Source organism: Pogona vitticeps, chromosome 6 (genome assembly GCF_051106095.1).
Source record: "Pogona vitticeps strain Pit_001003342236 chromosome 6, PviZW2.1, whole genome shotgun sequence".
Taxonomy (NCBI): Eukaryota; Metazoa; Chordata; class Lepidosauria; order Squamata; family Agamidae; genus Pogona; species Pogona vitticeps.
Genome location: NC_135788.1, coordinates 89498290 through 89515110, shown reverse-complemented (window position 1 = coordinate 89515110; position 16821 = coordinate 89498290). Strand labels below are relative to the sequence as shown.

At 40.9% G+C, this 16821-nt stretch overlaps 1 protein-coding gene across 10 annotated transcripts in view; it reads left to right on the top strand.

Moving 5' to 3' along the window:
• SLC4A1 (solute carrier family 4 member 1 (Diego blood group)) overlaps positions 1–11261 on the top strand; it is a 59006-nt gene extending 47745 nt beyond the window's left edge. For all 10 annotated transcript variants that reach the window (XM_078377818.1, XM_078377823.1, XM_078377821.1 and 7 more), the window contains 7 exons: positions 599–775; positions 2508–2600; positions 2803–2969; positions 3269–3522; positions 4573–4742; positions 6299–6472; positions 7617–11261. In XM_078377818.1, coding sequence (XP_078233944.1) covers positions 599–775; positions 2508–2600; positions 2803–2969; positions 3269–3522; positions 4573–4742; positions 6299–6472; positions 7617–7697 — 1116 coding nt within the window. In that variant the 3' untranslated portion in view covers positions 7698–11261. The remainder of the gene's footprint in view (positions 1–598; positions 776–2507; positions 2601–2802; positions 2970–3268; positions 3523–4572; positions 4743–6298; positions 6473–7616) is intronic.
• The last annotated feature ends 5560 nt before the right edge of the window (positions 11262–16821 follow it).

Genomic DNA, 16821 nt, shown 5'->3' with positions numbered 1-16821 from the left:
TAGACTTAGTTATTTCAGCCATGTCAAGCAATCAACATCATTGGATAAAGATGTTATGCTCAGAATGGTCAGTGGTAAAAGATGCCAAATAATACGTTGGTTGGATGTAATCAAAGCACACACTGGCCAAAATATAAAGCAGCTGAAAGAAGCTGTACAAGTTCGAAAATCATGGAGAGCTGGCTCATGTGATTGCCAAGGGTTGGATACGACTGAATGGATAATACTGTACAATTCAAAGGCGATTCCGACTTGATGGCACAGAACACACACACACACACACACAACACACACACACACAACACACACACACTTACTTTTACATGGTGAGAATGGACTGTACCACTTCAGACTGAAGTTTGCTTCTTTACATGATGAACATACAAAAAGGTATTTTCCATGTGCAACAATTGATGTTAACATCCTAGATTCTACCACCTCATTCTGATTCTTCAGGGTTTGGAGTAGAAATTTCTGCTGAATCTAGCCATGGTTTGATGTGGATGCATACTACTTTGGGGTTGCTGTATAATCTCTTGTACCCTTCCCATCCTCCTGTCTACTCCATTTTCTACTTCATTTCCTCTCCCCTTCACAGATCTTCGGAGATCACCCACTGCAACAAGAGTATAGAAACAGTACTACTTTTCAAGATGATAATCCAACAACGCCCCAGCCCAATACTGCTCTGCTCTCTCTTGTTCTTATGGCTGGGACATTCTTCCTTGCTTTCTTTTTGCGCAAGTTCAAGAACAGCAGTTTCTTTCCTGGCAAGGTAAGTTCTATAAATAGCATTTGATTGAAATAGAGTTTTTGCATGTCTGGGAAACATTGCGAGTGCAGAGCTGATGCCTGCACCTGCACACATAGCGTTATTCTGTCCTTGTGCAATGCCCAGCCTGTAACTGGAAGGAATAACATGCTATGGGCTAGAAATTGAAGTGCCAGTGTACTAGGAGAAAAGCTAATTCAAATTAGAATAAACAGGACTTTCATATTGTTACCATAGAATAACACAGCTGTAGAGCTGGAAAATATCCCAGATCCAACCCCTGGCTAAAGCAGAAAATTCACAGCTAATCCAGAGCAACGCTGACAGGGGGCCATCTAACCTCTGTTTTAAAAATTAAAGTGAAGAAGAATCTACCACCCTCTGAGGCAGTCCTTTCCACTGTTGAACAATGCTTATTGTTCAATATGTTCTTCCTAATGGTTAGGCAAAACCTCCTATCTCTTAATTTGAATCCATTACTTCGGGTCCTACCCTCTGTGGCTGCAGAAAACAAGCTTGTTCCAGGGTATTCAGTCTGAAGTTTTTAGTAATAAAAGAGGATGAAGTCCTATGGCTACTTGTGTATAAGTCCCAATGAATTTGATGAAGGTTATGTCCGACTAGACAAGTATAAGACTGCACTAATTGGACCACTGAGGTTTGTTTAATTGGGTGACAGGATTAATAATAAATTGTAGGACGTTGTCTGTGTGAAAAATTTATGCAGATGTCATGGTACCTATCCATAGAGCTTTGGGCTTTTTGCAGTGAGCACTTTCTGCCATGTGAAGTATATAGCATGTTGAGAGTAGCATTCCGCATCCTAAATATCTTACCTTTCAGTAAAAAAAGCATACCAAGTGGTCTCACAGATGCAGCATTTGTTCCAAACTGTTTTGCCTCTTTTCTGTTGGTTGGTGGTTGGAGTATATAGTTGGTTGGTGGTTGGAGTATATAGCAGGATTCATTTTCTGTTAACTGTCTAGCATTAAGGTACTATAATAACTTGCCTGGTTTCAGTTCCTATCCATCTTGATTTGGGCAGGCAGGGGCAACATTTGCTTCTGTGCCTCAGACGGCAAAATGTCTTGAATCAGCCCTCAGTGGAACACTGTAGCCAGCATAACTACCATGGGACAGAACAATCACCTCCCAGAATCATGCTGGGAGGACTGGAGCAAAATAGAGTGGCTCTACATTCTAGTTTGAATAGGCTGTGCAGGGGTATACCATGGTTACTCATATCAAAAGCTGTAAGAAGTTTAAGAGAACCAATTGACTCACATTTCCCATTTCCCTTTCTCGGCCTATCCCATACTGCCTTAGCTACTTATTCTTAGGGTAAGGCTGTGTGTGATGTATTCCATTCACTGAGGAACCCAAGCAATTCCTGTTCCAGAACCAAGTCTGAAACTGCACTAAAATGGATCTGCAAAGTCACTGTCATCCAAGAGTACCTGAAGTTGACCAGTGATCGTTCACTCAACCATCTTGTGCGGGGAGGAGATGCTGGCATTTAGATTTAACCCTGCTTTTGTCTTTTAGGCCTACATTAGGTTTCTTTGATTGCAGCCTGATTGCTGTCTCTTTTTAAAAGACTGGCAACTTCTTTTTATCAAAAGAGGAACCTATAACCTTCTAGAAGAGTCTAATTGCCAGAAATTCAGATGTCCTACTTTAACTTCTAACTTCAGTCCTATACTGTGAAATAAACATGGCTTTTGTTCTTTGGCAGCTCCGACGTGTGATTGGTGACTTTGGTGTTCCCATTGCCATCTTCATCATGGCATTGGCGGACAACCTTATTGGGGACATTACATATACTCAGGTGAGCAACTGGTTGCTTTGCTTCCTTCTGTCCTAGGTCAGAAGACAATGAGTTTGATATCCTTTCTGTGTGTCACAAGTTTTGTGCTATTGTGTCCTAACTGGAAGGCTAAGCAAAGGCAATGTTTCTCAGACTGGAACAGGTAGAATGTCAACAGATCTAAAAAAAATTACTGATATTTGTTTTCTTTGTTCTCCTCAAGAAACTGAAAGTTCCGAAAGGCCTTGAGGTGTCCAATCCAGCTGCACGGGGCTGGTTTATCAATCCTATGGGACTAGATACTAATTTCCCCATCTGGATGATGTTTGCTGCAGCTTTACCAGCTCTCTTGGTCTTCATTCTTATCTTCTTGGAGTCACAGATCACCACGTAAGGAATTGAAATATATATATAAAGATAAAGATAAAAAAGGTATAAAGCCGTTTTTCGATCCACAAATATGTCCAAGAGACTGTAATAGATGAAAATAGGAGATTTGAAGAAATAGCTGCAATTCAGGATGGGAAACCTTGTGGGTGAGGAGTAAGGGGGGGAAATCTGTAGATTCCATGATTACACTGCACAAGCATAGAACGAGGGTTCTGTACCAGTCAGTGAGATGTCAGGTCTGTTGTCATGGGAAAATGTCAATCAAATTATTCTCCTGAGCTGCCTCTCCTTTCTTTCAGGCTGATTGTGAGCAAACCGGAGAGGAACTTGGTGAAAGGATCAGGATTCCATCTTGATCTGTTTCTAATTGTTAGCATGGGGGGTGTTGCACCACTTTTTGGTATGCCCTGGCTCAGTGCCACCACTGTGAGGACTATCACACATGCTAATGCCTTGACAGTAGTAGCCAAAACTACAGTCCCAGGGGAGAAGCCCCATATTCAGCAGGTGAAGGAGCAGAGGCTCACTGGCTTTCTGGTGGCCATTCTTGTTGGTGAGTTTTTCAGAATATTTCCTTTTTGCTAAGACAACTGTTTACTAGATACAACTGTCATGTTAGTTTATATTTATGCACTATTTATTTATTTTAAAAAAGGGTGATAGAGAGAAATGTCATAATGTTTTATAACAAAAGTTGCACACAGGTGAGACGGGTGAGACTTTCCATCATTACCTTCTTAAGGCACACACAAACATATATCTCCACTACCACATACCTCACTTCATATACACCAGGGTGAGGAACCTCTGACCCTCCTGGTATTTTTAGACTGCAGCTTCTGCCATTGAACTAGGGACTTGTCATAATATTTTGACTGAGACATTCCCTGTGCCTATTTGAGGGCCTTAAGGTGTCCAATCCAAATGCGCGGGGCTGGTTTATTACATTACAGGTAAAGATAAAGGTAACAGTCCCCCTTGATATTTAGTCCAGTCGTGTCCGACTCTAGGACATGGTGCTAATCCCCATTTCCAAGCCATAGAGCTAGCATTTTTGTCCAAAGACAGTTTCTGTGGTCACGTGGCCAGCGCGACTGGACACAGAATGCCGTTACTTTCCGAATGAGGTGGTATCTATTTATCTACTTGCATTTACATGCTTTCAAACTGCTAGGTTGGCAGGAGTGATGGGAGCTCACTCCGTCACGTGGATTCGATCTTACAACTGCTGGTCTTCTGACCCTGCAGCACAGAGGCTTCTGTGGTTTAACCCACAGCGCCACCACATCCCTTGTACATTACAGACAGCATATCACAAAATAAAGTAAGCTGATTTGCAAAACTGTCTGAGGTGCTCTGATGATCAGACATCCTGTACCACATAAGGAATTTTCTGTTCTAAAGATGTGCTCTCTCTGATGTATAGTTCAGTTGACTGGCGGCTCTTGGTAGACACAATAGTGAACTGTGGTCTTGACCCAGCTTCTAGCATAGCAATTATTGTTTACTTCATTCCTTCTAACTGGGAAGAAGAGTTCTCCTGACCTCTGCTTCCCACATAGAGCTGTATCATCATCTAACATGAACTGTTACTCACCTGCAGGTCTCTCCATCCTCATGGAACCCATTTTGAAGTTGATTCCACTTGCAGTCCTTTTTGGCATCTTTCTCTACATGGGAGTGACATCTCTCAATGGGATTCAGCTATATGATCGCATCCTTCTCATGTTGAAGCCACCAAAATACCATCCCGATGAGGCTTTTGCTAGAAAAGTAAGTTAGAGAGTAAAAGGGGATTAGCATGTGGAATTGTGGGCAACAGTTATTTCTTGAATCTGACCCCCAGGTGGTGGAACAGGGAGGAAATAGATGAATCCATTAAAAAACCCAGCCCACTCCACTTGGGAACTATTTTTATTTAAGTATTCATTGTTGTCATCTGATAAGTAAATAGAGCTGATGTAATCAATTTTAAGAATCTAGCTATTTATTTTTAAAATCAGAAATCTAATTGAAAGGTATAAAATATTCATAAACCAGTCTGCTTCCAAGTATGAGGAAAGCATTTCTGTTTCATTGATGAATAACTAGGGCAGCCAATCTCCTATACAGTGGTGCCTCACTAGACGATTACCTTGCAAAACGGTTTATTCACAAGATGATGAGTTTTTGCAATCGTTATAGCACTTCGCAAAATGGTTTTCCCTATGGGCGATTTTCGCTGGACGATGTTTCAGTCTGTGCTTCACAAGATGGGTTTTTTCGGGAATGTTTTTCGCAAGTCGACGATTTTGACAGCTAGGTCCGCGACTCGGAAAACGGTTTTTTTTGGGACCGATTTTCGCAAGACAGCGTTTTTGACAGCTGGTCCACGCTTTGCAAAACGGTTTTTCCTATGGGCAATTTTCGCAAGACGACGACTGTTTTCCCCATTAAATGGATTTCAATGCATTCCAAAGGGGAACCACATTTCGCAAGATGATGTTTTCACAAAACAGCAATTTTCGCTGAACGAATTAACATTGTCTTGCGAGGCACCACTGTAATTCTGAGAGAACTTTTAAGGCAGCAGATAAAGATTTCAGATCTCGGTGTTCTTCTCTTTCAGAAATTAGTCACTAGTTTTTAGCATATCAACTCAAATTGAATTCAACCTTGTATAACTGGTAGTTTAAACTGGGGATTATCATATCTTAATCCTGAACTCTGTCTCCAGTGTTATCAGTTGGCACCAGAAGTCATGGAGTCTTACTGAGAATACAATTGCACAGGGATAGTGGAAAGGAAAAAAAGGAAAATAAGGGTGTCTAAGTGAGAGAGGATGATGGCTTTCAAACAGGCTTGAGGCCTACTGTTTTAGCTTAGAAATAAAATACCAATAGAGGCAGACTGTCCCTGCACAAGTTGTAGCTCAGGGAGACCTGTGAAGACCTCAGGTCCAATCTCCTGTTCAATAGGCCTCCATCAGGCCTCCATCTTAGAAAAGACCTTAGATACCTTTCCTCAGCTATAGGCAATGATACTGGGCTAGATAGACACAGCGATCTCAGTGTATGGCAGACATGTAAGCAAGCACATGCAAAAGGATTAGCTGTGTTGACTTTTCAAGGTCCTTTCTCAATAACTGTGTGAATTGGCTGTTTATTTTAGTAGGCAGGTTGCACACAATCTTTCTCTGGCTTGAAAAAAAAAGCCTAGGAACCAGACTACCAATATGTAATGTAATCTTGATGCTATTGCCAGGAGGTTATGGGAGTAATGAACAGTGGAAAGAAATGGGAGATTGCTATCGTCCCTGAATGTTTCTTGTGTCTTTTCCTTCTTCAAAGGTAAAAACCTGGCGCATGCACATCTTCACCCTCACCCAGATTGTATGTCTAGCAGTGCTGTGGGGAGTAAAATCTAGTCCGGGCTCTCTCGCCTTGCCATTTATCCTTATCCTGACTGTGCCTTTGCGACGCTACCTGCTCCCTTTCATCTTTAGTGATCTTGAACTTAAGTGTGTAAGTATAATTTGGCTCCATTTTCTCACTGAGTTGGGGGGGGCACTACCACCACCCAGTCAAAGAATCAGAAGCAAAGAGGGACCCCAGAATGGGGGGGGGGGACATATAGGTTTAGCCCCTTGCTTCAAGATAAAAGTAGAGGGGATCTCAACTCCCACCACCCCCAAGATGTGCCCAAAATTATCGGGCAAAATAGGAAACACAGTACTAGCTACGTCCTGTTAAATGCCACTGAGCTCTAATTTTTTGCAAAATCTACAAGATCTAAAAATGCAGTATTTGTGGCCTAAAACAGCAAAAATGTAGCATTTTAATATAGGTTTAGTGGAGAAACAAGAGTGGAGTTTTATAGCTAACATACCTATTAAGACTCCACGCACTTTCTTAAGACAGGTGTGCTTGTAAGGAGGGTGTATTTGAAGACTTTGTAGCTATGTTTGCATTTACTTAATAGAGTCACATAGATTTCCACACTTGCTTAATATTTTCATTTCATGCTTTAATCATTTTTGTCATACAGTAGGACCCTTGTATCTGAGGGGGATTGGTTTCAAGCCCTCCCCCAGAGATGCTAAAAAACGCTATTTTAATGGCAAACATTATACATAGCATGGTCTCTGACTCCCTCTGGCGGCCAGTTCTGGTAACTCATCATTAAAAATAAATATTTGGGGGGATTTTCTTTTAATATTTTTTACATTTTCAGACTGGGTAAATGAATCAGTGGATACTGATCCCATGAATAAAATGGTCTGCTGCTTTCATTTATTATTTGTTCCTGGTAGTTACTTTTAACTGCTGCAAGTGGTACACTATAATAATATAATTAAAAATTCAGCTGCATGCATGATTGTGAATATTCATTTTAACAGTATTGAGTGAAATGTGGCAGATTATATATTTAACTCATTAAATAAGCAGATATAAAAGGATACCTTCAAGTTAACAAACTTTATCATGACTCCCCCAACCCCTTGATCTCTCCAACAAACTTTAATAACAGTTCCAGAGTTCCTGTTTAAGGACAACTATCTTTGGCAGGGGAAAGGTACAGACTTCCTATACCTATGTGGTAGCACACTGTTTCCTGGACCACATATATGGTTTCTAATAGCATTCCTTTCCTCAAATATCTTTCCAGTTGGATTCAGATGATGCTCATGTGACTTTTGATGAAACAGAAGGCCAGGATGTTTATGATGAAGTCCAGATGCCTGTTTGAGCACCTGCTATGAGACATCCTTCAGACAGATAAGGAACCAATAGCCCTTCCCCAAAACACTGACAAAAGCAGAATCTGGAAGAATGTTTTTCTGCATCTATATGAACCACACTGGTAATCATCCCACAGATGTAAATGCACAAATGCATATCATCATCACCTGGAATCTGTAGGATTTAAATAACTAAAATATGCTTTCGATCTTCTTCCAGTCATGTTAGTTTTGTAGTGAAATGTTAACAAAAATTTAGGAAAAAGACTTATTTTCCCAGAAGGGAAACAAAAACACCAAAGCTGTGCAAGGCTTGTGAAGAGATATGTCCATGGACTCAAGTTTTATTGCTGTCTGTAAATCCAATTTTTCTTTTCTGTGCATGTATGTGTGAGATTGTGTGCGTACACAAATGTGTGTGAACCTTTACCAATTGTAGGGAGAAAGCCCCATCTCATTTTTTCACAAAATTGTTTTTTGTCACTAATCAGCACCAGTACACACTTATGAATGCCTGTCAGAATTTTCAGAAAGGAATCAGTGGTTTAGACACCTGGCTGTGGAGCCAGAGGTTTGGAGGTCAATTCCCCACTGTGCCTCCTTGACCAGGGCCTAGACCTGACAATCCATAGCCCCCCCCCACTCCAGCTCTATAATTTTAAACTAATGATGATGAAAGGCTGGAAGTGGAAATGCATCTGCTTCATCCTCACTGTATTGATCAGACATCTGTTGTTGGAATGGACCGAAAACATGACTGAAGCTGAGAAGAACTAGCTTGTGTGACATGATCTTTCTTGGACATGGAAGCTGCTGGTTCAGAAAAGACTTGAGTGAGCAGATAAAATATAGAAGGAAGACAGAAAACAAAGATATTCTGTAGAATTCAGTGTGCTGTCTTTGCAGAGGAAAGAGACACCATCATTCACCTCTGATCAGAAAGCTGATATGGAAGTGGCAGAACTATGAAGAAGAATCAAGACTGCTCTTTGAGTAGGAATATTGGCTCAAAAGAACCAGCTCTGAATGAGTAGAATGAGGAGATGCAGTCCAAAAAATGAGGTTCAGGGAGATGCTGGCCACTGGATACCAGATTTCACTTTTTTGCACCTTCACCAACAGAACTAAAACTGTGGTGGTGAGAGGTCTGAAACAATCACCCCTGTGAGTTGTCATTATCTTCTGCTGCTTTGCTTTCTTCACTTTTTCATTATCTGTTCGCTCTTGCCACTAAGTAAATTGCTATTATTTCCCTTTCCTTGGGAGCCACTGCACTCTAACCACTGAACAAGAGAAATATTTCTATCAGTGTAAATGAGCTACAACAAATGACATGTGTGTATCTTAAAGTGATGCATAGAATTTGATATCTAGTGCAGACTTGCATCCTCAGACTCCTAACTTTCGAAATAACAAAATACATTTCTAGAACTCATCACACAGGCGAAGCTTGCAAATCTCTCCTGTGCCTCTGCTTCTTCCTTTTCAATACATTTGAAAACTTACCAGAGAAGTAAAGCTAGTCAGATGTCTTGCAAACAGACTTAACTTATGTGACATGTTCTTACTGTAGGATATGGTTTTATATATTTATAGAACAAAAACATGTGGTAACTGCTCTGCCATACCTGTACTTTAAAATGTTCTTGGAGTATAAGAGAAGCATATCAAGCAGCTTAATCGTATGTGACTAACGTGATGCCTCACTTCCCCCAATTCACCCAAAGTCTATGCTGTAGGTGCTGCTAACAGTTCTAAATCAAGCCCTGTGATTCTTTGCTAATCTTCATTTGACTTCTCCAGCCACCACCTTTGCAGTCAAACACTTGATGACGGATCCCACGCAACCATCTCCTTCCTCCCAGTTAACCAGAGCAGTGTTCCAATTTAGAGCATCCATTCCTTTTTGTACTGAGCTCAGAAAATTCCCATGTTTCCCCAATTTCTTCTTGGGTGAGCAGGAGCAGGAAATCTGAATACAGCTGTAAAAATGTCACACTCTCCTTTTAATAATGTGCCCTTCCCTGAAAGTTTTAAAATATCTGCTGTCGCAAATATGCATCTAATTCTACAAGAAATTATTCCAGCAATAAAGTGGGTGTTATACTTTCCAAACCATAAAGGTGCTAAAAATCAGGGAAACCTGTTCTTTGTTGCAACCTGTACTTTCTAAACCCAGGCATGCGTGGGCTGTTATGATGCTTCATTATGAGTGAAAAGCTTTCAAACTACATCTAGAGGACCTATTTTCCTCATTGTTGTTTCACCTAACCAAGAACTGAGCCCTGGCTCAAATTATGCATTGCTTAACAATAAATCTGAATAGCAGCACGATTTGGGAAAACAACGGTAGTGTTTCTTCACACAGTGACACATGATCAGTTTATGGAACTCCTTAGCGCAGCTGTGATGAAGGACATTAATTCCAATAGCTTTTTAAAAAGATATTTGACAGATTAAAGAAGAGCAGATCTATAATTTACAGAGGTTGGAAAAATTATTTTTGTTGGACTCCAACTTCCAGAATCTACCAACCAGCATGACAAAACTCTGATTAGTGGATGTTGGCTATGCCAGCTAAATGTGGCCTCCACCATCTTAAGCAATATACATCAATTGCCAGATGATGAAGACATCATTCTGGGGAGGGTGGTCTCTGCTACATCTGTATGTGAGCTTCCTAGATGCATGCAACTGGGTACTGTGTTAAGAATAAAAACATGAGATTGATGTAATGTTAAATTATATAAGAGATGGGCAGATAGCTTATGGTTTCCCAAATGTTGTTGGACTGCAATACCCGTCATCCCTTACTGCTGGATATGCTGTAAGAGTTGCAATGCAAGAGGAAAACGGGATGAGGTGTTTTAGAATATCACCATTTTGGGCAATATAGTTGGTTAGTACATTCATTACTTTGAGGGTAGGGGAAATATCCATACAAGACATACCTGACAGAATCCATCACCATGATTCCAGTTTGTGTGGGCTATGATCATTATGTCTTATTTCAAATTCATTAAAGCCATAAACTCCAAGGGCTGCTGTAATCTTACCCTGCACTAACCCTGCTATAATTAGGTTTGCCATTTGCAGGCGCAGGGCTCTTAGGAGGTTGCCTTCGCCTTTGACAGCTGCACAGCAGGCAGAAAACTCAAAAGATGGATCCTTTTTCTAGGGATGCTGCAGCAGTAACAGAAGAGGTTTTACTCAATGGTATGTCTTTTGCCAGTTGTGCAGATGATAAAGGCACAGGGACCATTCCAGGAAGAAAGTTGACATCCCTAGTTGTAAGTAATGTACACATTTTAAAATTAGTTATAATAGGGATTTGTAATTTATTAAAATTTCTATTTAATAGTTAGATTGCTTTGCTTTTACTGCATTATCAGAAAAATTAAAGGGGAAGGGTTACAAGTGTGCTTTGCTAAAGAGATCATGTGATAGGGTACAGCATATTTTTCATGTGATTTTTCTCTCATTAATTTAGCTATGATTGTGATTAGGCCAATATTATCACAGCTGTTTTCTTGATTTGAACAACACAATAAATATTTTCTTAAAAAAACCAATGACAAATAGCTCAATGACTGTCTTTGCAATCCAAAAAATAATAATAATAATACTTGACCAGTTGCTGCTGCAGTATCACTGCCCATTGTTATGAAAATTAGGGTCATGCATTGAAGGGGTAAGAGATCTGCAAAGAGAAAGAAGGAGGGGTAGGCTTCAACCCTATAGATGAGGTAAAGGCCATTGGTAACCAATTCAGAACACACACAAAAAAATACAATACAAAATCCCCACACAAGGATTTTCTCAACAGAAAATAAAAACAGTCAGAAGAGTCATATACTGTTCCGGCTTTCCGTACAGAAGCTGTTTTTGTTTTAAGAAATAGGACTCAACTGAACCCCTATCTACTATCTGAAACCATGTTGGGATGTTGGGATGGGAGTCTAGAATCATAGAGTTAAAAGAAGCCTATAAGGCCATCCAGTCCAACGTCTTGCTCGAGGCAGAGATCCAAATCAAAGCAGATCTAACAGATGGTTGTCCATCTTTTTTTGAAAAAATCTACACACTTATAGCACATTGTCTGTTTCATATCTCGCTCCATTGTATGGACAACGAGCGAAACACAGTGAGCTGGGACAGGCCTGACGAAAATGGGCGAAGCTGTTCCCTTCTCTGTGGTAATTTTAGTGGGATGAGGAGGAAACCCTTGGAACGACTTGTGGCACAGTCCTTTGAAGGGAGAGGGAAGAAAGATCAACAATAGTGAGGCCTGGTCAAAAGTGGCAGGAAAATTCCTTCTATTCCCCTCAAACTAGATCAGAAGATACCAGAAGGCAAACACCAATTCACAAGCAATGAAGATGATATAAGCTTTTTTCTCCTCAATACTGCTAGTGCTTTCTTGCCACAAAGATGTAATTTATACTGCTGTGTATTATGGGGAACATAGGAGCAGTAATTCTGCACCTTTCAAAAAATTATACCATGCTTCTATCTTTACAAGAATTTCATCCATTCCAAAAGAGACGAACTTCCCCCAATGTTCTCCAAATTTTCCAACTGCAAAAAATGGAGAAGAGGGAATCCTCTGGGAAAATGGAAAATTTGTTTCTTTCCATTTCCCCCCCTTCAGTTCCTGCCTCTTCAGATCTTCATATCTCAGCACAATGTTGACAAAGTAAGGTAGAAGTGGCAACCTCCACACTGGCCACACAGCAAATGCAATCCAAACTGCATGGGGAGAAAAAGGTGGTTGGAGCTGGTGAATAGTAGGAACAGGAAACAGCTCACAGGGACAAGAAGGAGGAAAAACAGCTGGTTTGGTGTGGAAGCTACAGCCGCAACTGCAACTTCTGAGATCCATATTCTAACGCAAGTAATTTCATGAGTGAATCAGGCCAGACACATTGTCTCAACCTCACTCACAGATTTGAAGGAAAATGTGATAACAACAACTAATATTTAAAGACAGGAACAAGGAAGGGATTCTGTAAGACACATGCCATCTGATTTTTCCCCCAAAAAAAGTTTTCCTTTAGGTTTTTTGTTAAAGCAACTGTTTTTCATTTGTACTTAGAGAAATGTAAACCTCTCTACTACCACCACCCACCTCTGATACTATTACTGAAACCATAAGCATTCTAAACAATACTGGAACGACTGGCAAAGACAAAAAAAAATTCAATGCTTAATACAGGTATAGAGCAAGCACACCCTTCGATTATTTGGGCTGAGTAATATCTTTATTGGATCACTTAAAAGTTACAAACGAGGCAAGCTTTCAAGTTCTCTAACTCGTCATCAGGCAATGATAGTATAAAAATTTGGAAGCAGGAGGGAAAATAGATACTATGACCAGCTAACTGCATGAGACAAATTCTACTGCCACAAGAAGCCACTCAATGGGCATACACTTCAAGAAGGGATCAGTCTCCTTCTGTCACTAGACATGACTACCAATTTGGCATTACTTAATTTCTTAACCAAATGTGATGACTAATTTCGATCTCCAGATCTGTAGTGCCACCTTGTTGTTGTTGTTTAGACGTTTAGTCATGTCTGACACTTTGTGACCCCATGGACCAGAGCATGCCAGGCCCTCCTGTCTTCTACTGCCTCCCGGAGTTTGTTCAAATTCACGTTGGTAGCTTCGATGACACTGTCCAACCACCTCGTCCTCTGTCACCCCCTTCTCCTCTTGCTTTCACACTTTCCCAGCATCAGGGTCTTTTCCAGGGAGTCTTCTCTTCTCATGAGATGGCTAAAGTACTGGAGAATCAGCTTCAGGATCTGTCCGTCCAGGGAGCACTCAGGGTTGATTTCCTTCAAAATGGATTGGTTTGCTCTCCTTGCAGTCCAGGGGACTCTCAAGAGCCTCCTCTAGCACCACAATTCAAAAGCATAAATTATTCGGCCGTCAGCCTTTCACATCCTGCTCTCACTTCCATACATTGCGACTGGAAAAACCATAGCTTTGACTATACGGACCTTTGTTGGCAAGGTGATGTCTCTGCTTTTTAAAATGCTGTCTAGGTTTGTCATCACTTTCCTCCCAAGAAGCAGGTGCCTTTTAATTTCGTGGCTGCTGTCACCATCTGCAGTCATCATGGAGCCCAAGAAAGTAAAATCTGTCACTGCCTCCATATCTTCCCTTTCTGTTTGCCAGGAGTTGATGGGACCAATGGCCATGATCTTCATTTTTTGATGTTGAGCTTCAGACCATTTTTGATGCTCTCCTCTTTCACCCTCATTAAGAGGTTCTTTAATTCCTCCTCACTTTCTGCCACCAGAGTGGTATCGTCTGCATATCTGAGGTTGTTGATATTTCTTCTGGCAATCTTAATTCCATTTTGGGATTCATCCAGTCCAGCCTTTCGCATGATGTATTCTGCATATATGTTAAATAAGCCGGGGGACAATATACAGCCTTGTCGTACTCCTTTCCCAATTTTGAACCAATCATTTGTTCCATATCCAGTTCTATTATTTCCTGTCCCACATATAGATTTCTCAGGAGATAGATAAGGTGGCACTCCCATTTCTTTAAGAACTTGCCATAGTTTGTTGTAGTCCACACAGTCAAAGGCTTTTGCGTAGTCAATGAAGCAGAAGTAGATGTTTTTCTGGAACTCTCTGGCTTTCTCCCTAATCCAGCGCATGTTAGCAATTTGGTCTCTAGTTCCTCTGCCCCTTCGAAATCCAGCTTGTACTTCTGGGAGTTCTCGGTCCACATACTGCGAAAGCCTACCTTGTAGGATTTTGAGCATAACCTTGCTAGCGTGTGAAATGAGTGCAATTGTACGGTTTTTGGCATTGCCATTCTTTGGGATTGGGATGTAGACTGATCTTTTCCAATCCTCTGGCCACTGCCGATTTTTCTAAACTTGCTGGCATATTGAGTGTACCACCTTAATAGCGTCATCTTTTAAGATTTTAAATAGTTCAACTGGAATGCCATCACCTTCACTGGCCTTGTTGTTAGCCATGCTTTCTAAGGCCCACTTCGCTCTCCAGGATGTCTGGCTCAAAGTCAGCAACCGCACTACCTGTGTTGTCCGGGACATCCAGATCTTTCTGGTATAATTACTCTGTGTATTCTTGCCACCTCTTATTGATGTCTTCTGCTTCTGTAACGTCCGTCCCATTTTTGTCCTTTATCATGTCCATCTTTGGACAAAAGGTTCCTTTAATATCTCCAATTTTCTTGAACAGATCTCTGGTTTTTCCCTTTTTATTTTTTTTCCCTTTATATTTTTGCACTATTCATTTAAGAAGGCCCCCTTGTCTCTCCTTGCTATTCTTTGGAAATCTGAATTCAATTTTATGTAACTTTTCCTATCTCCCTTGCATTTTACTTCCCTTCTCTTTTCTGCTATTTGTAAGGCCTCGTTGGACAGCCATTTTGCTTTCTTGCATTTCTTTTTCTTTGGGATGATTTTTGTTGGTGCCTCCTGTACAATGTTACAAGCCTTCATCCATAGTTCTTCAGGCATTCTGTCCACCAAATCTAGTTCCTTAAATCTCTTCTTCACTTCCATTGTGTATTCATAAGGGATTTGGTTTAGATTATACCTGACTAGCCCAGGTTTTTCCTACTTTCTTCAGTTTAAGCTTGAGTTTTGCTATAAGAAGCTGATGAGGCACAATCAGCTCCAGGTCTTGTTTTTGCTGACTGTATAGAGCTTCTCCATCTTTGACTGCAGAGAACATAATCAATCTGATTTTGGTGTTGCCCATCTGGTGATATCCATGCGTAGAGTCGTCTCTTGTGTTGTTGGAAAAGAGTGTTTGTGATGACCAGCTTGTTCTCTTGAAAAACTCTATTAGCCTTTGCCCTGCTTCGTTTTGAACTCCAAGGCCAAACTTACCTATTGTTCCTTTTCTTGACTCCCAACTTTATTGTTCCAGTCCCCTAAAATGAGAAGAATATCTTTCTTTGGTGTCAGTTCTAGAAGGTGTTGTAAGTCTTCATAGAATTGATCAATTTCAGCCTCTTCAGCATTGGTGGTTGATCCCTAAACTTGGATTACTGTGATGTTGAAAGGTCTGCCTTGGATTCGTATTGAAATTATTCTATCATTTTTGAGAATGTATTCCAGTACAGCTTTTTCCACTCTTTTGTTGACTATGAGGGATACTCCATTTCTTCTACGAGATTCTTGCCCACAATAGTAGATATGATAATCGTCCGGACTGAATTCGCCCATTCCCGTCCATTTTAGCCCAGGATGTCAATGTTTATTCTTGCCATCTCCTCTTTAACCACATCCAGCTTATCAAGGTTCATAGATCTTACATTCCAGGTTCCTATGCAGTATTCTTCTTTGCAGCATCGAACTTTCCTTTCACTTCCAGGCGCATCCGCAGCTGAGCGTCCTTTTTGCTTTAGCCCAACCACTTCATTAGCTCTGGAGCTACAGTACTTGTACTTGTCTCCACTCTTCCTCAGTAGCATATTGGACGCCTTTTGACCTGCGGGGCTCATCTTCTAGCACCATATCTTTTAGCCTTTTGTTTCTGTTCATGGGGTTTTCTTTGCAAAGATACTGGAGTGGCTTGCCAGTTCCTGCTCCAGGTGGATCGCGTTTAGTTGGAACTCTCCACTATGACCTGTCCATCTTGGATGTCCCTGCACGGCATAGCCCATAGCTTCTCTGAATTACTCAAGCCCCTTCGCCACGACAAGGCAGCAATCCGTGAAGGGGACTGCTACCTTACTGGATGTCTATTCTAAGACAACAAAGGGGTCCGCCTATGTGCCCTGTTCAAACCAAGACATTCTGGGATCCCAGTCAGACTTTTCACTTGCATAGAGAGGAAATTAATATGTTGACCCTTTTCTCTTGAGCTGAATCTATAAATGTCACCTTGCTTTGCAACCATTCTACATTCAAGAACAATAGATATCACATCTGGCCAATTATTTTCAAATCTCTCTTTCTCTCTGAACACCTCACAAAACTTATACCACCTTTGCCTAAGAGGTCTAGAAATCTCAAAAGCATGTTTCATTTGTAGCTTCTAGTGATCCAGTAAATATTGCCGTACTTGACCTAGAACAGTGCAACTGTGTTCCATTCACCTACTTTTTGCGTTTTTGCTTTTTATTGCCTG